Source organism: Myxine glutinosa, chromosome 6, assembly GCF_964187855.1.
Source record: "Myxine glutinosa chromosome 6, kmMyxGlut1.1, whole genome shotgun sequence".
Lineage (NCBI taxonomy): Eukaryota > Metazoa > Chordata > Myxini > Myxiniformes > Myxinidae > Myxine > Myxine glutinosa.
In genome coordinates, this window is record NC_136266.1 from 105726781 (window position 1) to 105751323 (window position 24543).

The 24543-nt window shown below is 48.0% G+C and overlaps 1 protein-coding gene across 3 annotated transcripts in view; it reads left to right on the forward strand.

The window, feature by feature from the left end:
• The window catches only part of LOC137430145 (folylpolyglutamate synthase, mitochondrial), a 56917-nt gene that overhangs the window by 19214 nt on the left and 13160 nt on the right, over positions 1 to 24543 (forward strand). For all 3 annotated transcript variants that reach the window (XM_078780322.1, XM_078780324.1, XM_078780323.1), the window contains exons 3-9: positions 64 to 186; positions 316 to 369; positions 6544 to 6608; positions 6983 to 7088; positions 12646 to 12717; positions 20936 to 20997; positions 21105 to 21207. In XM_078780322.1, coding sequence (XP_078636448.1) covers positions 64 to 186; positions 316 to 369; positions 6544 to 6608; positions 6983 to 7088; positions 12646 to 12717; positions 20936 to 20997; positions 21105 to 21207 — 585 coding nt within the window. The remainder of the gene's footprint in view (positions 1 to 63; positions 187 to 315; positions 370 to 6543; positions 6609 to 6982; positions 7089 to 12645; positions 12718 to 20935; positions 20998 to 21104; positions 21208 to 24543) is intronic.

Consider the following 24543-nt stretch of genomic DNA (forward strand, 5'->3'; position numbering starts at 1 on the left):
ACATACATACATGCAATTGCCTTATTTAATATAGCAGGATAACTAATGAGCGGCATTGGACAGGAGGCGGTGAAGTTGCTGAACATGATGCAAAAACCAGGAGGCAAAGGTGGCGAACCATGTTCGCAGCATGCACCGGAGAAGGTTCGTCAAATGGGCACGGATTTGGAAAAGCTTGGAATCAAGGTGAGTAGCAGCATGGGGGCTAGAAAGTAAGTGCAAACCATAATATGGAGTTTAGCAATGCAACGACGCATGGTTTAATAATGGACGGGATGAGGTCGAGGAGGGGTATGATTGGGAATCTGTACGCAGGTTTCGGACTTGGAGACACTCAATGTTATTCACGTGAGTGGAACAAAAGGCAAAGTGAGTTTCTTCAATTTCCTCTCTTGTCGATGACGATACGTTCCATTTTTTATTTATTGTAACCACTTTGTTTTTTAACGTTTACATTGTTTTGTTTGTCATTTTATTGAATCGATTTCCAACTTTGTGTACTTCATATTTTAAATTGTCTGTAATTTAATCTTCTCAAGCCGATGAGTTTGTAGATTTGAGCATTTGTAAAAATGGATTTACAGAACATTACCTTGGGGTTTTTTTTCGATACGTTACCTTAACATTATTGCACAATGCACATGTTACATTTAACTATATTTTCTCAGTTTGGGGGACAGGGATGGGTGCTATGTCGGCAGCATTGTATACACAAAGAATTAAGTTAAGCACCCCCCCCGTTTTTTTACAACCTCGCACATTACAAGTTTGTTGTCGTCAAAACAGTGTAATATACCCATGATATTGCTATATTTTCTGGAGAAGTGATATTATGGTCACATAAAAACATAACAATCATGCCGTTTTCATTATTTTTTTCTGAATAATTTAAGGTGAAATTTTTTGGGAATTTTAGGCATATTTTCACCTCAATTTAAGTATGGAGCTATAGGTCCATCACGGACAGTGTGGATGACGTTTATGTTTTCTAACGTACAGTCATTGTTCTGAGAAGACCTCTAGCGATCTTTGCGTCAATAACGTGTGTAGGACCCACGTGATCGGATCACTACTCAACCCAACTCAACCCTACGAGTGCACTCATCTGCATTTCATCAATGGATAATTGCTAATGTCATACCAATCATTATTTGATCTCACATACCTTAGAATATATGCCAATGTATACATATACACAAAGAATATATATTAGGGGGTGCTTACCTTAATTCGTTGTGTAGGGGTGCTTAACTTAATTCTTTGTGTATATTTTCCTTGATATCACTTCAATGACCACCCCAAGTTTTTTTTTTTTTTTTTTGGGTATACAGAGTCGAGGCTCGTGAAAGAGCTAACATTTATCAAACAAACAAATCAAACAAACAAGCAAACAAAGTATATAAAAAGGGGAGCGGTCGACAAGATGGGGAGAGAAGGGGAGGAAGCACACAAACACAACATTTGAGAGCAGGGATGTCAGGCGATGTGTGGGAGGGAGAGGGCCTGGGGGGAGGCAGGATAGGTATAAAATGCAAGGACACCAAGGACTTCCAGGAAAGAAGTCAAAAGTCATCTCAAAAAAGTGGATTTGGGGTGAAATTAGCGGGGGTAGAAAAGATCAAGGTTTTGGATTGGGGAAGATAAGAGATGATGGTGAACAGCCGTTTCAAAGACCTGGAGGGAGGAGTGGGATTGAAGAGAGTGAGGGAGTTTGTTCCAGAGGCGGGAGAAAAGAGGAATGAAGGAGTGAAGGTGAGCAGAGAGTCTTGATTTTGGCAGTTTAACCATAAGAGGGTTGCAGGCAGATCTTGTGCGACCTGTAGGAATATTTGGGAGACAGAGCCTAGAGAGAGCTGGGGGAGCAAGGCCGGAGAGGAGTCGGTAGAAGACGGAAAGACCACCAACCTGCCTGCGGTGAGTAAGTGAAAGGCCCTCGGAGATAGCGTCATCGCGGGAGATTCCAATGATTCTGAACGCTTTGGATTCAACAGCGTGAAGACGAGCTCGGTGTGAGGCAGGAACACCAGCCCAGAGGGGAGAGCAGTACTCCATTTAGCTGTGGATGAAAGCCTTGTATGTGGTGAGGAGCTCAGGTGTGCCAAGGAAGGACTTCGCACGATGGAGGATGCCCAGTCGGCAACTGGATTTGGAGGCCAGCTTGGAAATGTGGTTTTCCCAGGAAAGATCATGGCAGATAGTGAGACCCAAAAGCTTGAGTGACACAACTTCTTGGAGAGGATTATTCAGAAAGTAGATGAGAGGGTTGTCCAGTCGGTCTTTTCGGAGAGACATCGTAAGAGTGTGAGATTTGTCAGGATTGAAAGACATGTTGCACTTGTTTGCCCAGTCTGTGATTTTGTCCAGGTCTGCAGAGAGTGAGGAGGCTGCAGACTGCCGATCTGAGGGATGAGGAATGGAGCGGCAGAGAGTGGAGTCATCAGCAAAGAGATAGAGAGGATTTTCAAGAGAGTCAGGGAGATCATTGATGAAGACCAGAAAAAGCACAGGGCCCAGAACACTGCCTTGGGGAACTCCAGCCTGAACAGGAAGAGGAGATGAGAGAAACACCCATTCAGGGCCACACGTTGACTACGACTAGAGAGGAAGTCCGCCAGCCATGCGTGGAGATTTCCATGGATACCAAAGGAGGAGAGTTTGGTGAGCAGAGCGGGGTGCCAGACCATATCGAAGGCACGTAATGTGTCGAGGGAGACAGCTCTAATTTCCTGTTTGGCATTGAGGACCTCCATCCATTGTTGAGACAGCAGAAGCAACATGTCCAGAGTAGAGTGACCTGGTCTGAAACCAAATTGATGATCAGAGATCAGGCCATTGGAGAAGAGGAAAGATTTCATATCTGAAGCAATGATGGATGCCATGACTTTGCTGATAATTGGGAGAAGGCTGATTGGTCTGTCGTTGCTAGGATCTGTTTTTGCACCTTTTTGTGCAAAGCGGTGATGTTGGCTGATTTCCAAGCAGATGGCAGTTGACCTTGAGCAAAAGAGAGGGTGAAGAGAACAGAGAGATGGAGTGAAAGAGCGGAAGAACAGGATTTTAGGACCCGTGGGCTGATGCTGTCAGGTCCAGTTGCAGAATCAGAGTCGAGGGTTGACAGAAACTTTTCCACCTTGTCAGGAGGAAAGGACACGGAGTCCAGGAGCAGCTGGGTACGACTGGCTACGGTGGGTACAGAGAGGGATGGGTTTGGGACACAAGATTTGGAGGCAAACACAGAGTTGAGGCATTCAGCTTTTTCACGTGCGGAGTCAGCTGTGTAGCCATTTGAGGTAAGGGAGGGGATGGAGGGGGAACAAACACCAGAAACAGATTTGACCAGACGCCACCAGGATTTGGAAGAGGGAGACAGATAAGAGAGTTCGGTCTTGAGAACGGAGAGATATTGTTTCCTGGCTCTCCTGAGGGTGGACACACACTTGTTTCGGGCTTTGTGAAAGGAAATGAGATTTCCTTCCGTTGGATTTGCTTTCCAGGAGACGAAGGCAAGTTGTTTCTGGGCAACAGCCTCACCACAAGATTCCGTGTACCATGGACGGGAGGAAGGGTGTGACAACTGAAGACGAGATGGGATAAATCTGTGGATGAGGGAGAGCAATTTACTTTGGAAGAATTCCCAGGATGAGTTGATGTCAGAGGTGGTAGAGATGGGAGACCAGTCCAGATGATTGATGGCTGCTTGGAGACCATGCCAGTTGGCCTGAGTGAAATGCCAGACTCGCTGACGCTGAGCAGGCTCCCTGAGAATGGTCAGAGAGATGTCCACTTCAACAAGCACATGATCAGATGAGCCGATTGGAGCAGAAGAAGAGCAGCAGACATTTTCAGGGAAGTTAGTCATAACCAAGTCCAGAAGAGAAGATGCTCCGTTGACTGAGATCCGGGTCAGGAAATTGACAGATTGTGTCAGTCCCAGTGAGTCGCAGAAGTCCTTTGCTGAGGAGCCATGGCTGGTGAGAGAGGTACCCACACCTAGCCAACTGGCATGGTGACAATTGAAATCACCACATATGAGGAAGAGAGAGTTGGGATGAGTAGATAGAAGTAGGTCCATATTATCAGACAGCGAGATGTATATGGAGTCATCACTGTTTGGTGGACGGTACAACACACATATGAACAAGAGGTGGGAGCGAAGGGGAAGCCGCAGCCAGAGGTATTCCTGGGGGTGAGGTGGAGAGAGTGCAGTGCAGGGCGAGTGAGGAAGAGAGTTTTTGATAAAGAAAGCAACCCCACCTCCAGGACGAGGCTCAGGTCTATCATACCGGAGGAGGGAGTAACCCGGGAGAGATACTAAGGAATCAGAGACATCATGAAGGAGGAAAGTTTCTGTTAAGCAGATCACGTCTGGTTTGTCAGAAGCAACCTGTATGGAGAGATCAGTTAAGTTTGAACGAAGGCCCCGGATGTTTGAGGTCCATACCGTTAATGAAGAGGAAGGGGGAGCATCGGATACAGAACAGGGGGGAGGAGGGGTAGGGTAACATGTGGAAGAGGTGGAAGAGGTAGGGAGAGCTGTTGAAGGTGTGTCAGAGATTTCAGAATAGCTCGGAGAAAGGGAAGGATGGGGCGGACAAAAGGTTTGATGGTGATTGGGTGAGGCACAATGAGGTGTTATTTGAGGAGGGGGAAGAGCGAGGCAGAAGGTTGGGGGAGATGGAGGTGAGAGTTGGAAGGGGGAAGAAGCAGGGAGGACGCTTTGAGGAGGGGGAGTGAGAGGGGGGAAATTGAGAAGAAATGAGGGTGGGGAGATTTGAAGGGGAGGGGTGAGGAGGGAGTTTAGGAGGGAAGGGACAAGGGGATGGATTTGAAAGGGATGGGATATGGGGGAGATTTGGAGGGGAGGGGTGAGGGGGGAGTCTAGCGGGGAGGGGTGAGGGGGAGTCTTGGAGGGGAGGGGTGTGGGGGGAGTTTAGGAGGGAAGGGGCAAGGGGGAAGATTTGAAAGGGATGGGTGATGGGGAAGATTTGGAGGGGAGGGATGATGGGGAAGATTTGGAGGGGAGGGGTTATGGGGAAGATTTGGAGGGGAGGGGTGAGATTGGATTTTAGAAAGTGTACGATTAATGGGAAACGAACATTTATTGCAAAATGAGTTTCTTGTGACCTTCGAGTCAAAAATACGTTTCAGGATGCTGGGGGGAGGATGGAGTGCAGGAGAGTTTAGGGAATGTATGAAAGAGGCACTGTAATAGATGGAATTTTTTTTTGGGATGAATAGATTTGGTGAGCAAGTCGAAAGCAGCCTTTTAAAGAAGAAGAAAAAGGTGTTATAATATACGACGGAATACAGAACTTGAGAGGAAAGTGTAAACATTTTAAAGTTAATAACAGTGAAAACTGGGGAAATGGGGGAGAAACACGTGGTCGAAGAACGAATAAACGAATGAGAACAACGAATAAGAACAGAGAATGAAATCTTCGTCTTTTTTTTTTTTTGAGTTGAGATTTTAAACAAGGAAGTAGGCTATGGGGTGAAAAGACTGGGAAAAGCAGAGAATGAAAGTTATTGGAGCACAAACGACGGACCGCTGAGAGAAAAACAAAGCCTCAAGTTACCCTGTGGACATAGACTTGAGAGCCACCCACAAAGTGCTGACTGGCATCTTGTGTAGGCCACACTGGCCGTCTCGACCTGACCAGGTGGAGCGGGCAGTTGGCCCCTCCCCTGAATTTCATTGCCAATCTGGCTGGGTTTCATCAACAGTTCGAGAGTAACCTGGTAATTCTCCAGAGACAAGTTTGGAATGCAAATCCTTAATGCTGGATCTTGACATTAACACCCATATGTTGTGCACAAAATGGGGTGAAGGGGGAGGAGGGTTACAAATACGCTCGGAATGAAGTGCAATTGTTCAATACATTCCAACATGTATTTATTTTTCAAAATAGTGTCCCTGTCCCTGGACTTCAATGCACTTGCTCCATTTATCGTTAAAACTGTCCATGCCACCCGAACAAGCAAAGATGGAGTCATCAGGACTCAGGAGGAACCTGAATTGGTTTCGGGTTTCAGCCGCTACTCCTCAGCCCTCAAACCCATCCAGGTGCAGCCAAGTTGGTCTTACAGAAAACGTTCTGCAAGAATTCACTTCTCCTCAAGTGTAAACTACCATTCTGATGCTGTATCCTGGGAGGGCACCACATCTCGATGTTCTTTGGTTTTGTTGGATAGTAACTTCAAAGCTTCCTGTCCTATGTTCATTTAGTTAGTAGGTGTTAAACATCCTATGCTATAGTGTGGCATTGAGGGACAGTACCAAAGACAAATGCTTGCCTGAGGTTAATTGTAGAATGAGAGTGACCTGCAGTCGATCTTTACCTTTTTACTTTTGGAAAAGCTGGATGTATGTCCTCCAATGTATGGGCCAAATGGTTTTCTCCTGTATCGAGTTTTCCTTGTATTTTCTGCAATTCCAAAGTTGATGAAGGCCGCCGCTGGCTGCAAGTGAACTTGGTTTTGGCCAAACGGAAGTTGCTGTCTGTCAATAAACCCTCATTAATATTGCTCTCTTTGTCCTTGTAGGGTTCCACCTGTGCATTTGTGGAGTCGATGCTTCGTCATCATGGTTTTCGTACCGGCTTGTATAGGTCGGTATTGCCAGATGTGCATTTCACATATTGTTGAGCTGTTGCTAACCAGCTGCTTCCTCGAGTCTCCACAATCTTTACTTTTTTCCCCCTTCAACCTCCCAACTGAAGCTAGTTTGGAAAAAAGAAATAGAAAATAAACTCTCAACTTCCTCCCCAACATTTTCATTTTGTTCTTTTTCCTGACTGACAGACCCTGACGAATTTTTCCAATGTTACGTCGACCAAACTCCTCTCATTGACGACGAATTATTGACTTTAAATGTTGGCCTCAATCCAGGACTTAAAGGTGGTGGGAAGGTAACGGCATTGATTGTGCCAGCACATCACAACGCGGTAGCATCAGCAAAAATGTGTCTCCATCTTGTGTCCAGCTCCCCTCATCTCATCTCCGTCACCGAGCGGATCAGGCTTGATGGGGACCCATTGCCGCGACAACGCTTCGTGCAGTATTTCCATCACACACGAGACCTGCTTCAGGTACTGAGGTGTGTATGTATCCTCGTGCTGTATATGCGTGTGCGTGGTGAACCCCACTGGTGTTGACTTGCCATTCTCTCTTTGGTCCCATGACATAGCATGCAAATATTCTTGGCCTATAACGTCATGGTGACCTGCAGTTAGTTGTTGGCATGCCATTTACGATTGGGGCGAATACGATCAGAGTATCTTTGGTCTTTGGTCTTCCCCTATTTGATGGGGGAAGGATCTCATGCTGCCTTGGACAACGAACTTGATGCATTAATAAACTGCTTTACTCATGATGGAAACTTTGATGGGATGCTTATCAAATTTCTTCAATGAGGTGTACTTTCAGAGAAGATACCAATATTTAAGTAGCCTTGCTTATTTATTGTCTGACAGGATGTCCGACCGTCAGGTCTGGGTTTGATTCCCGACCTGACTATAAACTGCCTGAATGGTGTTTAGCAGGTAGGGCGTTGCATCACAAAGTGGGCGTTAAGCTGAGTGTCCTGTCTGCTGGCATTAGTAGGTGGACGTTAAAGATTCCACTTCCTTCCCAAACAGTAGGTGTGTTATCGCCGGCACCCTGAACAAATTACGACTACCTGCTCTAACCCACAGGGGCACTGCATCAGCTGCACAGCTGAGCACCCCCAGCACCGACGTGCTCTACACGCTTGGAACACAACCTTATTTATTTGTTTCAGGCATGCATACAATAATCACCTTCAAATGTTATGGTATGTTGTCACCTATGAATACTTGATAAATAAATCAACCTTGAACTTAAAAAAAAAAGTATGAAAAATCGTCAAAGGGAAAAACTTAGCTTTGCATCACTTCTTGTTTTGTAGATTCTCTACCAAATAAAGTTTGATTTATACCACCAACAATAGTGCAGTAAAACCCTCAAGAAAGCAAACTCACCCACCTGTGTGTACTGTCTCAGGTTACACAGGCCTGTGCTGTCTCGCACATTGTTATTGCGACACATTCATTCAAATCTTTCATGTGCAACAGGCCCATCTGTCATGATTGCCGCAATAACCTGGGGGGGGGGGGGGGGGGGGGTATTTTTTGGCTTTGTATATCATTTGTGATAAACTCAAATAATTTTCGTAGTGAAGTGCTCTGCTCTTGAAGTCTCGGTACTTTGTTAGGACATTTCATGCTGTTGTGGGAGCTGTGCTCGCACGATAAAATCGGACAAAATGGACGACGCCAGGAATTAGGTTTCTCTGAGCTATTTATTCCCACCTCACTCAAACGAACTCCAAAGCACTGAATCAGCCCATCGAACGGGCGGCAATATATATCAGAAACTCAACACACAAAAGCCACGCCTCAGGCGGGGCGTGGTATGCAAATAGATAAGCCACGCCTCTCAACGGGGCGTGGTATGCAAGGCAAGCGTTCGCTCGGTAAAGGCAAGTCTCAACACGCCCGGGCGAGTCCGGACACGTGACCGCTCGCCGGTTGCGTCATCGGCCGGTGCAGGGTAATTGTGTCATGCTACCGGTAACCGCTGCACGCGCCCCCCCAGAATTAACATGCACCGGGAGAGTCAGTTTGAGGGGGGTCTTGATGACCCGGCCGCAACGACCCCTGACGATTCGTGTGGGGGTGGTGGATGGTCGGGCGACGGCCCCGACGTGGAGGAAGGGCCAACCGTGGAGGTTGGTCGAGGTCCAAATGGGCCGGCTTGAGGCGGTCCATGGAGATGCGGTCCGCCTTGCTGCCGATGTCGATGGTGAACGACTTGTCGTCCCTCTTCAGGACCCGGAAAGGTCCATCGTACGGCGGCCGGTGCGGTTCCCGGTGTGTGTCGTGCCGGATAAAAACGTACTCCACAGTGCGAAATGCTGGGGGGACGTGGGGTTGGGGGGGGGCCGTGGTGGGACGTGGGCAAATCTCCTGGCGGCCTCCTGGAGGACCGAGCGTTGGCGAGCCGTGGACCAGGGGCCGGTGGCGTCAGGGATGAATTCGCCCGGCACGCGCAGTGGCTGGCCGTAGACCAGCTCGGCGGTGGAAGCCTGGAGGTCCTCTTTCGGGGCCGTTCGGAGGCCCAATAGGACCCACGGGAGCCTGTCGGCCCAACCACCGTCCTGGAGGCTGGCCCTGAGAGCGGCCTTCATCGAGCGGTGGAACCGCTCGCACAAGCCGTTGGCTTTGGGGTGGTAGGCCGTGGTGCGGTGAAGCTTGACCCCCAAGGCCTGGGTGACCGCGCCTCAAAGCTCGGAGGTGAATTGCGGGCCTCTATCGGAGGAGATGTCCGAGGGGGCGCCGAAACGGGCAATCCAGGTGCCACTGAAGGCCTGCGCCACGTCGGCGGATGTTGTTGATGCCAGCGGGACGGCCTCCGGCCACCTGGTTGTCCTGTCCACCATTGTGAGGAGGTGGGTGAAGCCCCGCGAGGAGGGAAGGGGTCCCACCAGGTCCACATTGACGTGGTCGAAGTGCCGCGCGGGCACGTCGAATGGTGCCAACGGGGCCTGGGTGTATCGGTGGACCTTCGCGCGCTGGCAGGCGACACAGGCATTGGCCCAGTCACGGACATCTTTACGGAGCCCGTGCCAGACGAATTTCGCTGCCACGAGCTTCTGTGATGCTTTCCGGCCCGGGTGGGAAAGGCCGTGGAGGGCGTCAAAAATGTGCCGCCGCCATCTGGTGGGCACGATGGGGCGAGGTTGGCCCAGGGAGACGTCGCACAGGAGAACTGTGCCTGTGTCCTCGAAGGGGACGTCGGCCAACCGCAGGCCTGTGTCCGCTGTCCGGAGGGCTTGCACTGTGGGGTCGGCGGTCTGGTCAGCCGCCATGCGGGCGAAGTCCACACCCAGGTGGACGGCGGTCGCGCCGAACCGGGAGAGGCAATCGGCCACAGCGTTGTCCTTGCCCGCGACGTGCCGGATGTCCGTCGTAAATTCAGACACGGCGGAGAGGTGGCGCTGCTGGTGGGCCGACCACGGCTCCATAACCTTGGCCATGGCGAAGACCAGGGGTTTGTGGTCCACAAACGCCGTGAACGGGCGGCCCTCCAAAAGATGGCGGAAGTGGAGAACAGCCAGGTAAAGGCCAAGGAGCTCGCGGTCGAAGCGCTATACTTGCGCTCGTTAGGGCGAAGCTGCCGGCTGAAGAAGGCCAGCGGTTGCCAAGCTCCGTTCACCCACTGTTCATGCACGGCGCCCACCGCGTAGTCGGAAGCGTCCGTGGTGAGGGCGATGGGTGCGTCGAGCGCCGGGTGCGCCAGCATGGTCGCGTTGGCGAGGGCCAGCTTAGCGCCCGTGAATGCCGCATCCATCTCTGTGGTCCAGGCGACGACGTGCTTGGCCGGCTTGCCCCGGAGGGCTTCGTACTGGGGGCACATGAGTTGGGCGGCGCGAGGCACGAACCGGTGGTAGAAATTTACCATCCCCAAAAATTCCTGTAGGGCCTTGATGGAGAGGACCCAAATGACCCAGTAGACCCAAAAGTACCCGAGGATCCAAAGTACCAAAAAAGTCCCTGAGGACCCATAAGACACCGGGCACCCAAAAGCCCAGAGTGCATCAGGACGTTTAATCCAGCAAGGCCGTGTATCTCCAGTTCAGTCCTGTGTTGTCTGCAAGTGTGGGTGGGATTTGTGTGTGACTGCTCTTCAACGAGCCTTAGACCCTGTCAACAAAATAGGGCTCGTGACTGAGCTCGTATCGAAATCACGTGCAGAAGAAACAGAATACGAGACATCACTATACTTTTACATCATTTGAGACAAAAGCCACATTCAAATAGTATATGGGTATATTTAACTTGGGTTCCTCACATCTGGGATTCCGTTGGGACAAACAAACCAGTAATTTTTGTGTGGTGCATGATCTTTGCCATGCCAGTGCTTGCATCAATAATGGAAGCGTTTCGTGGGTGAAACGTTTTGCGGTTTATGTAAATCTCAGACTTAAAGAGGCATTTTACACAAAATTGACACTCAGAATGCATCCTGTAGATATTCAAGAAATACTCAAGATAATCGATTGTCCATGTTTTAAAATGAACAAACTTGACATCCACTGGCTATTCAATAACAATGAATATTAGGAATTATGATGGAAAGGGATCACAACCCAAGTTACATATCTACAAGAGTACACATTCTATCAAACCCTTCTTGCATTATCATTGAACATCTGGATTGCATCTAAAACGACAGCATTGGGGTGGGTGTGGGTGGGAGAGGTGGTGGAAGTGGAGCATGAATGTGTGAATTTCTGAATGATTGATACTAAAACAACTACAACGCACTCTGTGGAGCATATACCTCCACCAGGCTGAACAGTTTACGTTTTGGATCCCACTGATAGGCCGGATCTGTATCCGGACCTGAACCAAAATATAATCGGCTTGTTTATGCCACCTGCCCAATTCATCCACCAAGTTTTGTCATAATCTGTCCACAACTTTTTGAGATATCGTGCTATATATTGTTTTTGGTCCTCTCCATGGTGAAGAATCACTGAAAAAAAAAAATATATATATCTGGATCTTCACCAAAATCGAATCAAGTCATCCTTGTCACACCCATCCTGTCCATTGAGTTTCGTCTGAATCCATCCATAACCTTTTGAGATATCCTACTCAGACAGTTAGACAGATAGAGTGAAAGCGCATCTGTCAACCATCCGTGGCAGAGGTAGAAATTAAAAATATATATTTTATCCGGATCTTCACCAAAATTGAATCAATTTGTCCTTGTGAGACACCCAAACTGTCCACCAATTTTTGTCCGAATCAGTCCATAGCTTTGAGGTATTTTGCTATATATTGTTTTTGGCCCCTATCTCAATGGCGAAGAATCACTTAAAAATTTTTTATCGGATCCAGAACTTCACCAAGATTTAAGCTTTTATTCCTTATCACACACCCAACATGTGGACCAAATTTCGTCTGTATCGGTCCACAACCTTTTGAGATATCCTGTTCACAGACAGGACTGACAACATAACGGTCTCCATCCACCCTTGGTGGCGGAGATAATTACGGAGTGGATGTGATGGCTTTTGCATCATCTTGTGAACTTTCAGTACAACATTTTTCTCATACAAAGTACAAATTGAGGGGATGTTTGTCAGAATTGCTCATTTTTCAATCTTCCTGGGTTTTTCCAGTTTCTTTATATTTTCTTTTGGCAAATTACCAAAAGTACAAATCAAACAAAGTGAGAATATTTTCGATCAGAGACCGATTAAAAAAGAAAAGAACTGGTATACCATTGTCAACATGAAATTCTTTTAATTTCCTTAGTTCATTATTTGGTTTGCTTTCACGTCCAGCACTTTAGAACCCCTTTTCCCTTTCAATTTGGCATCGAGTACTATGCTCAAATTCTTGTATTCAGAAACTTGTTCTATAGTATGATCATGGATCATGCTTTCCTGCCAAGCGGCAAAAACCAATAATCTCCTTTGCCTTATTGACATTAAGAACCAAATGATGTCGGTCACACCACTCGTGGACATGTAACGACAAGGCTTGATTATATCGAGTTGATTTTTGGGAGGATGGTGTTGCCACATCCTGTAAGCTTGTTTTCTTTATCCAGGCACGTGATCGTCACCTCGGCTACTTCCACTTCCTCACCCTCATGGCATTTTATATTTTCTTGGAGGAGAAGGTATGTATTTTCCACAAAAATATGAAAATAATTGTGTTCTCTCCTATTTTAGACTTGTCTATTGGCACTTATTTGGTAATACCATTGTTTTACTCTTTATTTTTTATGTAAAGGCAACTTTGATCATGTGACAACATTTGTGATTTCGTTTTTCGATTGACTACAGCAGGTCACATGTTGATTTTGATTATATCGTGAGTATATATAGATTATATAGATGTTGTTTTTGAAGGTGTTAATAGATCAAAATTGTTGAGACAATCGAACATTTAATGGATCGATTGGAAATCGTAGGTCGTGATTATCGAATTTATTTCACTTAAATGGGACATTGAACTTCCTCCTCACAATCCACAGTTTTACTCATAAAATCTGAGCCCCAAAAACCTCTTTCACCCTGAAAGTAAAATAAATTACATCACTGAAGGTTGTTGCCTTTGGATGTCAGTAAATTGACAAATTTCACATGGTCGAATCGGCCACGTGCTACCCCTTTTTCCTCTTTCTCATGTTCAATTTCACTTATTGTACGATTGTCGTTTCATAATTCATGATTAGTAAATTAAACCAATAACCTATCTATCTGGTTTATCGGCAAATTGTCACGATTCTTTCCTGGGCATTGCTCTGTTACTTTTCCTTTTTTTGGTAAATTATTAAATGTTAAACGAGAAGGCCACTCAGTAGAGCGCATACTCCCACCGTGGGTCAAGTTGGAATAGTACGTTTTGTTTAACATCCCTTCTCCCCAAAACAATCAATGAAAAATAAAGTAGGCCCTAACTGTCAGAGAATGCGCAAACAAACAAACAAACAAACAACAACTTTCTTATATATATATATACTGTATATATATATATATATATATATATATATATATATATATATATATATATATATATATATATATAGAAGCATACATACAGTCATGTGAAAAAGTAAGTACACCCCATGTAAAGTTTTGACTTTTTCAACATATTTCAACATACAGCTATTTGATCTTCATTTCAACAATATTGATAGATTAAAAAAAAAAAAAGGTGATATAATATAACAAATATCATGAAACATTTACATTTTGTAGTACATTGTATAATTTTAATAAACATAAATGCAAATTTCGCATGTGGAAAAAGTAAGTACACCCCTACATTTATCACTACTTTAAATACCTAAAATTAGAATCAGGTGCACCAGCTCAGGTGAAAATGATTAGAATATCGTTAGAGAGGATTCTGCAGGAACCTGTCTTATTTAAACCTCAGACATTTCGTTTGGTTTGCTCTATGTTGTTGAAGTGTGCGGCGTCACCATGCCGAGATCAAAAGAGCTCTCTGAAGCCTTCAGAAAGAAGGTTATAAATGCCTACGAGTCTGGGAAGGGATTTAAAAAGATCTCCAAACAATTTGAAATCAATCATTCGACTGTCCGGAAGATCATCTACAAGTGGAGAAGATTCCAAACAACTGCCAACTTGTTCAGGCCAGGCCGCCCCAACAAGTTCAGCCCGAGAGCAGACCGCAAGATGCTGAAAGAGGTCTCTAAGAACCCCAGAATGTCATCACGGGACCTACAGGTAGCTCTTGCCCCTGTTGATGTCAAAGTGCACGAGTCTACCATTAGAAAGAGGCTGCACAAATTTGATCTACATGGGAGGTGTGCCAGGAGGAAACCTTTGCTGTCCAGAAAGAACATCAGGGCAAGACTAAAGTTTGCCAATGAACACCTAGGCAAAGATGAGCACTTCTGGAACAATGTGCTCTGGACAGATGAGTCAAACGTAGAGCTATTTGGCCACAGTACCAGAAGACATGTTTGGCGAAAACCAAAGACAGCATTTGGCCACCAGAACCTGATACCAACTGTAAGGCACGGTGGTGGAAATATTATGGTTTGGGGCAGCTTTGCTGCATCAGGGTCTGGGCAGCTCACCATCATAGAATCCACGATGAATTCTTCATTGTACCAGAGGGTGCTTGAGGATAATGTGAGGCCATCTGTCGGAAAGTTGAAGCTCAATCGAAGGTGGACCTTGCAACATGACAATGACCCTAAACATACCAGTAAATCCACCAAGGAATGGTGGAAAAGAAAGAAATGGAGGGTTCTGGAATGGCCAAGTCAAAGCCCGGATCTAAATCCCATCGAGATGTTGTGGGGGGATTTGAAACGAGCTGTGCATGCAAGAAACCCCTCAAACATCGCACAGCTGAAAGAATTCTGCATGGAGGAGTGGGCAAAAATTTCTCCCAGACGATGTCAGAGACTGGTAGACAGTTATAAGAAACGCCTTCTTTAGGTTGTTTCTGCCAAAGGGGGCAATACCACCTATTAGAGCCAAGGGTGTACTTACTTTTTCCACATGCGAAATTTGCATTTGTGTTTATTTAAATTATACAATGGACTACAAAATGTAAATGTTTCATGATATTTGTTATATTATATCACCTTTATCTATCAATATTGTTGAAATGAAGATCAAATAGCTGTATGTTGAAATATGTTGAAAAAGTCAAAACTTTACATGGGGTGTACTTACTTTTTCACGTGACTGTATATAGAATATATAGAAGAATATTGTTACGGATCTCAAAGACGGCACTCCCCCTAGCAAAGGGGGGGGGGGGGGTTAATCCCCTTGGCCTGTTAAGCTGGCCGTCTCTTGTCCTGGTACTTTCGCGCTCTTTTGCGGGGTGAAATTGGTCAGGGTTATTGGTCAAGGTGTTCTCCCGAATACTTTTACCAATCCCTCCGCAAAACAGGGAGACAAGTACCGCTCGAACCACGGAGAAGATGGTATTTGCCGAGCGGTTTAGCAATCCGCGATTCGAGCCGTTAGCAATTGACTAACCCAATTCCGAGCATTGGCCAAATCGTGCCACAGGTACTCAATTGGAGACAGGACGAAAGTGATTGGGGGAGAATGAAACCAAGAGGGTAAGAAATAACAGACATTTATTAATTATGTACAAAACCAAAGAAGAAGAAACGAAAGTAATATACAGAAGAAGAAGAAGAAGATACACAGGGCAGCCTTAAACAGTCTTATATTACCAACGCCCAGGACAGACAAACAGACTTACACGAAAGGGAATGGCAGGCAGGAATGACTGGACGAAGGAGAAGGTCCAGGTGGGACAGCAGGGCTGGAAGGTTCGGGCAGAGGCACAGCACGGAGGTCCGCTCCGTGCTGGAAGCGAACAGCCAGCGGCAGCTTCACGTATTCGTTCTCGCGGTAGGGCTTTTCGAAGCAGCTTGTCAAAGAGCTCCGCGCAGCTTCGTCTCTCTCAGCCAGACCTCACCACGCGCCATCTCCAACCCAAGTCGATTCTTGTTCATCTCCGTAAAAAGGCTTCGCGCTGGCGCTTATATTACGTGCTTCCAGATCGATGCGCGCTTCATAGAGCCACGCCCATGATGATATTTCGTCAGCCCTGGTTGGTCGGTAAGGGCTTGCTGACTCCACCTCCGATGACGAGTCGACGTGCCACACCTTGTTCTGGCGGCTCCGCCCCCTTCTTCCTCGGCTTGACCGCGTGGCTAATGGCGGTTTGGGGCCAACAACCGAATCAAGGCTAGGAGCAGCGAACGCTGCTGGGAAACGAAGTACTGGGGCCTATCTTATTTGATTAATGCAACGCAGATTCAGCTATTGGGAACAGATCCTTAACTGAAACACATAATAATGAAATAACTATGGAGAGGTCCTATGGTTCGCTACGTGTTGTACATGGACTAACTAGGGTGTGATCTTTAACAAGCCAATTGATGGGGATATTTACAGGGGAACATTTATAAGGGAAACATTTACTAAAATTTACGAGTGAAGGTTCTAAAAACCATAACAATATATAGAAGAAGATAATATTAATAAAAAAATGAGCCCTATCTTCCAATGGTAATAAATCCTTCAAAAAATTCCTGGATCCGGAATAATATCCTGAGCTTCACCAAAAACTAATCAATTCTTCCCAAGGGCAATCATCCCACCAACTTTCATCCAAATCCGTTCAGAACTTTTCCAGATATCTTGTTCATGAACATACGAACACACACTCGCACACACGGACGGACACGATCGAATGCATTACTCCCTGGCGGGAGTAACAAGTCTTGTGGAAAAACTAGACGGTAACTTGGATGTCACCGAACCATGTTGACATCAACAACCCATGTACACAACCTTTATTTCTCTTTGTTTCAGTATTCATGATTGGTCAATAGTTATCCAATCACTAATTCTCAATCTGCATATCACTGATTATAATGATCAGAAATTGATCATTCTATCCGTGAATGACCAGTAGTGATCATACCTGCCAAGACTCTTCAAATAATCTTTTCCCTTTAAAAGCCCTCCAAATACCGACAAGTAACAGACAAATCTTAACTCGCTCACCCATATAATACCAGTGGCCGTATCCAGCTCGTGCACACAATGCACTGTGAGTGATCCAGCACTTTCTCCTGAGGAGTGCCATGAAATACCGGTAGACCACAAGGATTTTCTATCGACTGCGATGATTGATTCCATGACCTTTTTGATGATTGGAAGTAAGCTGATTAGTCTGTAGTTGAAGAGATCAGTTTTTGCTCCTTTTTGATGGTTGCTGTGATGGTTGCTGTGTCGTGATGTTGGTGGATTTCCAAGCATTCACATTGACAGGGTGAAAAGGTCAGAAAGAGGATGGAAAAGCGCAACAGAGCAGGACACGTGAGCTGATGCCGTCCGGTTCAATAGCTGAGTGAGAGTCGAGGATTGAAAGAACATTCTCCACTTTCTCAGGTGCAAAAGGCAGAATCTAGGAGCAGTTTGATACGCAGGTAAGTGGATACCGAGAGTGAGGAGTTGGGACACAAGATACGGAAGCAAACGTATAATTGAGCCATTCAGCTTTCTAACGAGCGGAGTTTGAAAGCTCATTCTTGAGGTTGGACAGATGTTGTTTTCTGGCTCTCCTGAGTGTAGGCACATTTGTTGAGAGCTTTGTGGAATGATCTGAGATTGCCTTCGGTCAGATTTGCCTTCCAGGAGGAGAATGCAAGTTGTTTTAAAGCAACTGCCTCACCACAGCATTCAATGTACCAGGAGTGAGAGGATGGGTAAGCTAACTGAAGACAAGATGGGATGAATCTGTGCATGAGAGAGAAGGTTTCTGTGGTAGAATTCCCAGGTTGAATTAATATCGGGGGCAGTAGATATAGGAGACCAGTCCTGGAGTATGATGGCAGTCCCTGCCAGTTTGCTCGAGTGAACTGCCAGCTCTTCAGTTGCCAGATTTGCTGGCGCTGGGGCTGTTCTCTGAGAATGGCCAGAGAGATGTTGACCTTCACAAGCACATGATCAAATGAGCCAATTGGGGCAGAGGACAAGCAAGATACATGGGTGGGGAAGTGGGTCATCACCACATCCAGAAACGAAGATTTGCCATTGGGAGAGAGGTAGGTAAGGCGAGGGGGAACCTTGGAGAGGGTGGGGCGAGGGGGGGAACCTTCGAGAGGGGGGGAACCTTGGAGAGGATGGGGTGAGGGGGGGAACCTTGGAGAGGGTGGGGTGAGGGTGGGGACCTTGGTGAGGGTGGGGACCCTGGAGAGGGTGGGGCGAGGGGGGAACCTTGGAGAGGGTGGGACGAGGGGGGAACCTTGGAGAGGATGGGGCGAGGAGGGGAACCTTGGAGAGGGTGGGGCGAGGGGGGGAACCTTAGAGGATGGGGTGAGGGTGGGGACCTTGGAGAGGGTGGGGCGAGGGGGGAACCTTGGAGAGGGTGGGACGAGGGGGGAACCTTGGAGAGGATGGGGCGAGGGGGGGAACCTTGGAGAGGATGGGGCGAGGGGGGAACCTTGGAGAGGGTGGGGCGAGGGGGGGAACCTTGGAGAGGGTGGGGTGAGGGTGGGGACCTTGGAGAGGGTGGGGTGAGGGTGGGGACCTTGGAGAGGGTGGGGCGAGGGGGGAACCTTGGAGAGGATGGGGTGAGGGGGGGAACCTTGGAGAGGGTGGGGCGAGGGGGGGGGAACCTTGGAGAGGGTCGGGCGAGGGGGGGAACCTTGGAGAGGGTGGGGCGAGGGGGGGAACCTTGGAGAGGGTGGGGCGAGGGGGGGAACCTTGGAGAGGGTGGGGTGAGGGGGGGGACCTTGGAGAGGGTGGGGTGAGGGTGGGGACCTTGGAGAGGGTGGGGCGAGGGGGGAACCTTGGAGAGGGTGGGGCGAGGGGGGAACCTTGGAGAGGGTGGGGCGAGGGGGGGAACCTTGGAGAGAGTGGGGCGAGTGGGAACCTTGGAGAGAGTGGGGCGAGTGGGAACATTGGAGAGAGTGGGGCGAGTGGGAACATTGGAGAGAGTGGGGTGAGTGGGAACATTGGAGAGAGTGGGGTGAGTGGGAACATTGGAGAGAGTGGGGTGAGTGGGAACATTGGAGAGAGTGGGGTGAGTGGGAACATTGGAGAGAGTGGGGTGAGTGGGAACATTGGAGAGAGTGGGGTGAGTGGGAACATTGGAGAGAGTGGGGTGAGTGGGAACATTGGAGAGGGTGGATGAGTGGGAACATTGGAGAGGGTGGATGAGTGGGAACATTGGAGAGGGTGGATGAGCGGGAACATTGGAGAGGGTGGATGAGCGGGAACATTGGAGAGGGTGGATGAGCGGGAACATTGGAGAGGGTGGATGAGCGGGAACATTGGAGAGGGTGGATGAGCGGGAACATTGGAGAGGATGGATGAGCGGGAACATTGGAGAGGGTGGATGAGCGGGAACATTGGAGAGGGTGGATGAGCGGGAACATTGGAGAGGATGGATGAGTGGGAACATTGGAGAGGGTGGATGAGTGGGAACATTGGAGAGGATGGATGAGTGGGAACATTGGAGGGGATGGATGAGTGGGAACATTGGAGAGGGTGGGGTTAGGGGAAACATTGGAGAGGATGGATGAGTGGGGACATGGGAGAGGGTGGATGAGTGGGAACATTGGAGAGGATGGATGAGTGGGAACATTAGAGAGGATGGATGAGTGGGAACATTGGAGAGGATGGATGAGTGGGAACATTGGAGAGGATGGGGTTAGGGGAAACATTGGAGAGGATGGATGAGTGGGGACATGGGAGAGGATGGATGAGTGGGAACATTGGAGAGGGTGGATGAGTGGGAACATTGGAGAGGATGGATGAGTGGGAACATTGGAGAGGGTGGATGAGTGGGAACATTGGAGAGGGTGGATGAGTGGGAACATTGGAGAGGGTGGAAGATTGGGAACATTGGAGAGGATGGATGAGTGGGAACATTGGAGAGGATGGATGAGTGGGAACATTGGAGAGGGTGGGGTTAGGGGAAACATTGGAGAGGATGGATGAGTGGGGACATGGGAGAGGGTGGATGAGTGGGAACATTGGAGAGGGTGGATGAGTGGGAACATTGGAGAGGGTGGATAAGTGGGAACATTGGAGAGGGTGGATGAGTGGGAACATTGGAGAGGGTGGATGAGTGGGAACATTGGAGAGGGTGGATGAGTGGGAACATTGGAGAGGGTGGATGAGTGGGAACATTGGAGAGGGTGGATGAGTGGGAACATTGGAGAGGATGGATGAGTGGGAACATTGGAGAGGATGGATGAGTGGGAACATTGGAGAGGGTGGGGTTAGGGGGAACATTGGAGAGGGTGGGGTGAGGGGGAATGCAGAAAGGGGGAACATTGGAGAGGGTGGGGTGCTGGGGAATGCAGAAAGGGGGACATGCAGTGGAGGGATGCTGGAGAAGGGCTGTGCTTGGAAGAAAGCAGGCTTGTTGGAGATGTGGGGGATGGTACTGACATGGAGAGGTTTGACACAAATATAACGTGAAGGGGATTTGATGGTTTCGCCTTTCCTTTCCCCGCTAAGATCGCGTAAGAGTCAGTCCCAGGTTCCAAATGGATCTGCCTTCTGTACACATGGTGAGGTTCAGTCTCTTCAGCGGACCTTTCTGAAGAAGATGATGGGTCACTCTTTGCAGCTGAGATAAACCCAAAGAAGTTGGGGAGGTCATCCATGTTTGGTTTTCGTATTGTGTAGGTGGTGGGGGCACCACCGACTTGTCATGGAAAGAGGGTGGGGACATCACCGTCTGTCGGTTTGGGGGAACTCTACTTTGATCCTACTGCTGATATCGGGGATTGAATGTAGACTGATGATTTACCATGATCTCTGCAATGTTTCCATTATTGGGGAAAATTTGCTGTGCTCCCTATCCAGGTGGACGTGGCTATAATGGAGGTTGGCATCGGAGGAGCATACGATTGTACCAACGTGCTCAGGTTGATCTTATCACTATGGAGCAATTCCAAGTTGTTAAATATCCAATTACTTTTGGATGGCCAGTGGCTGTGGCTTCATTTCCGGTGCTTTTTTATTATCATTGCAGGAAACCACTCGTGTGTGGAGTGGCATCTCTTGGGATGGATCACACAGCCATGCTCGGTTCTACACTTCCTGAAATTGCCTGGCAGAAAGCTGGAATATTTAAGGTATGCTCATGTGAACATCCCATAAAATTATTTTTTTACATTTGTTTTATTTTATTATTTACTAGCAGAAGTACCCGGCATTGCCGGGCGGGGGAGGGGAGGGGACCGGGGGTAGGGTAGGGGAGGGGAGGGGAGGGGAACGGGGGGGAGGGGAGAAGAGCCGGGGGAGGGGAGAAGAGGGGGAGGGGGAGAGGGGAGAAGAGGGGGGATGGGGAGGGTGAGGGATGGGAGGGGGGAGGGGGGGAAGGTGAGGGATGGGAGGGTGAGGGAGAGGGGGAGGGTGAGGGAGGGGGGGAGGGGGAGGGTGGAGGGGCAAGGAGGAGGGGGTAAGGGGAGGGGGAGGGAGACCCGTACTTTCCCAACCCGTACATTCGCCCTCTCGACTCAAGCTCGTATTCGATTCGTATTCAAAATCGAAAGGGGAAAGGGGAAATCCTTCGTATTCGAATTCGTAAACACGAAATATGAATTAAAATTTAATTCATATCGCACAAAATCGACACAAAACACGATCGCATAAAGGTGAAAAAACGCAATCGCTTTTCGCCCTGAATTACGTGCAAACATGTGACGTGTGACGGGATGGAACATCACGTGATCGCTCTGATCGAATCAGCGAGCTGCTCTGGCACCGGCTGAGATTAGCGGGTACTTCGCTGAAATGCGCTGAGGTAAATATGAATAAAAAATCTGGATCTCGTCAAATATGGTCTCGGCCATGTTCGTCCCAGGCTCAATGGCCATGTCTATGCCAAATATCAAGCACGTGAGCCTCTTCGTTTCGGAGTCTATCGGTAACATTACACACACACACACACACACACACACACACACACACACACACACACACACACACACACACACACACACACACACACACACACACAAACTGTGTTTTATATATATAGATTGCAGGAGGGGGTGGTGGTCGATTCCACGGGATCTGAGTGATATTTAGTATTGTCGGAGGGGGTGGTGGTCGATTGTGAGGGATCTGAGTGATATATACAGTATTGTAGGAGGGGGTGGTGGTCGATTGTGAGGGATCTGAGTGATATTTAGTATTGCAGGAGGAGGTGGTGGTCGATTGTGAGGGATCTGAGTGATATTTAGTATTGCAGGAGGAGGTGGTGGTGGTCGATTGTGATGGATCTGAGTGATATTTAGTATTGCAGGAGGAGGTGGTGGTGGTCGATTGTGAGGGATCTGAGTGATATTTAGTGTTGTAGGAGGAGGTGGTGGTCGATTGTGAGGGATCTGAGTGATATATATAGTATTGTAGGAGGGGGTGGTGGTCGATTGTGAGGGATCTGAGTGATATTTAGTATTGCAGGAGGAGGTGGTGGTGGTCGATTGTGAGGGATCTGAGTGATATTTAGTGTTGTAGGAGGAGGTGGTGGTCGATTCCGAGGGATCTGAGTGATATTTAGTATTGCAGGAGGGGGTGGTGGTCGATTCCAAGGGATCTGAGTGATATATAGTATTGTAGGAGGTGGTGGTGGTCGATTCCAAGGGATCTGACTTCTGAGTGATATATAGTATTGTAGGAGGAGGTGGTGGTCGATTGTGAGGGATCTGAGTGATATATATAGTATTGTAGGAGGAGGTGGTGGTCGATTGTGAGGCATCCGAGTGATATATATATATAGTATTGCAGGAGGGGGTGGTGGTCGATTCCAAGGGATCTGAGTGATATATAGTATTGTAGGAGGAGGTGGTGGTCGATTCCAAGGGATCTGAGTGATATATAGTATTGTAGGAGGAGGTGGTGGTCGATTGTGAGGGATCTGAGTGATATTTAGTATTGTAGGAGGAGGTGGTGGTCGATTGTGAGTGATCTGAGTGATATATATAGTATTTTAGGAGGAGGTGGTGGTCGATTGTGAGGGATCTGAGTGATATTTAGTATTGTAGGAGGAGGTGGTGGTCGATTGTGAGTGATCTGAGTGATATATATAGTATTGTAGGAGGAGGTGGTGGTCGATTGTGAGGGATCTGAGTGATATATATTGTTGCGGATATGGGATTTGGCCTCCATATCCGCTTGTAAATATTCCCCTATTTCCCCAATACTCCCCAACTATCCCCAATCCCCCATTCCCTAGTCCCATTGTCTGTAAACAACACTCTGTAGAACCGACCTTCCCCTTTTTCCCCCATTAAATGTCGTGCCCAGGTCCACCGCATCTCACGTAGACAACTTTCGGACATCTTGCTAGTTATTCTTAGTCTATGTCAGTTAAGGACTCGTTTCCATTAATTCTGACTTTTCGTTGCACCAGAATGTGATTGTATGGCACCAGTAGTGAGTTTAGGACCTCCCCATACCTCCTCCCATCTTCCTCATGAAACCACAACAACAACAACAACTACAACAACAGCGCGCGGGGAGTGTGCGTCCTCACTCCGGCTTGGTTAGCCGCCATTGCCCATGTGCTCCGGCGGGGTTACCACGAAGGGGCTGACTGTCGGCCCCTCATCAAGGGCGGAGCCTGGTAACCCCCAGCACCCAATAAGAAGCGGCGGGCCGATTCCATCTGGGGCGGAGCTAACGAGCCGAGGGCGTGTCACTCCCCGCCGGATATACGCAGCCACTTACCGGACGTGACGTCAGATGCGCCCCGAGCTTGAAGTGAAGAGAACCAGACGCCACCTCCGAGCGCTGAGAGACCTCCCTGCATCTTTTGGGCCGCGCTATCCTGTCCCTGAGCACAAGGTGCACCTTGTGCTGTCCACCGACTACCTGCCCATCCTTGCCATCAATCCCGGTGTGAGTCAGTCTTGTCCTGTTTATCTGTGGTCTGTCGGGGTTACTATAAGACCGTGATTAAGTGCCTACCTTCCTATGCTGTTCCTCTTGTCCTTGTAATCTCAACGTTCCGAAATATTATAACCTCCTCCGGAGGTCTTGAGAACTGTACCCCTGGTGTCGTGTCATTTAACCCAGCCGTTGTGTCCTTTCCTTAATTGATTTAGCATAGCGCGACTCGGCCAACGTTCGAGTATAATCGGGTAAACTGTGCAGACGCGGTCATACCAAACCGCTCGGTAAACTAACATCCACGACCGCGTCTGTAACAATATATATAGATTGTAGGAGGAGGTGGTGGTCGATTGTGAGTGATCTGAGTGATATATATAGTATTGTAGGAGGAGGTGGTGGTCGATTGTGAGGGATCTGAGTGATATATATAGTATTGTAGGAGGAGGTGGTGGTCGATTGTGAGGGATCTGAGTGATATATATATATATATATATAGATTGTAGGAGGAGGTGGTGGTCGATTGTGAGGGATCTGTGTGATATATAGTATTGTAGGAGGAGGTGGTGGTCGAT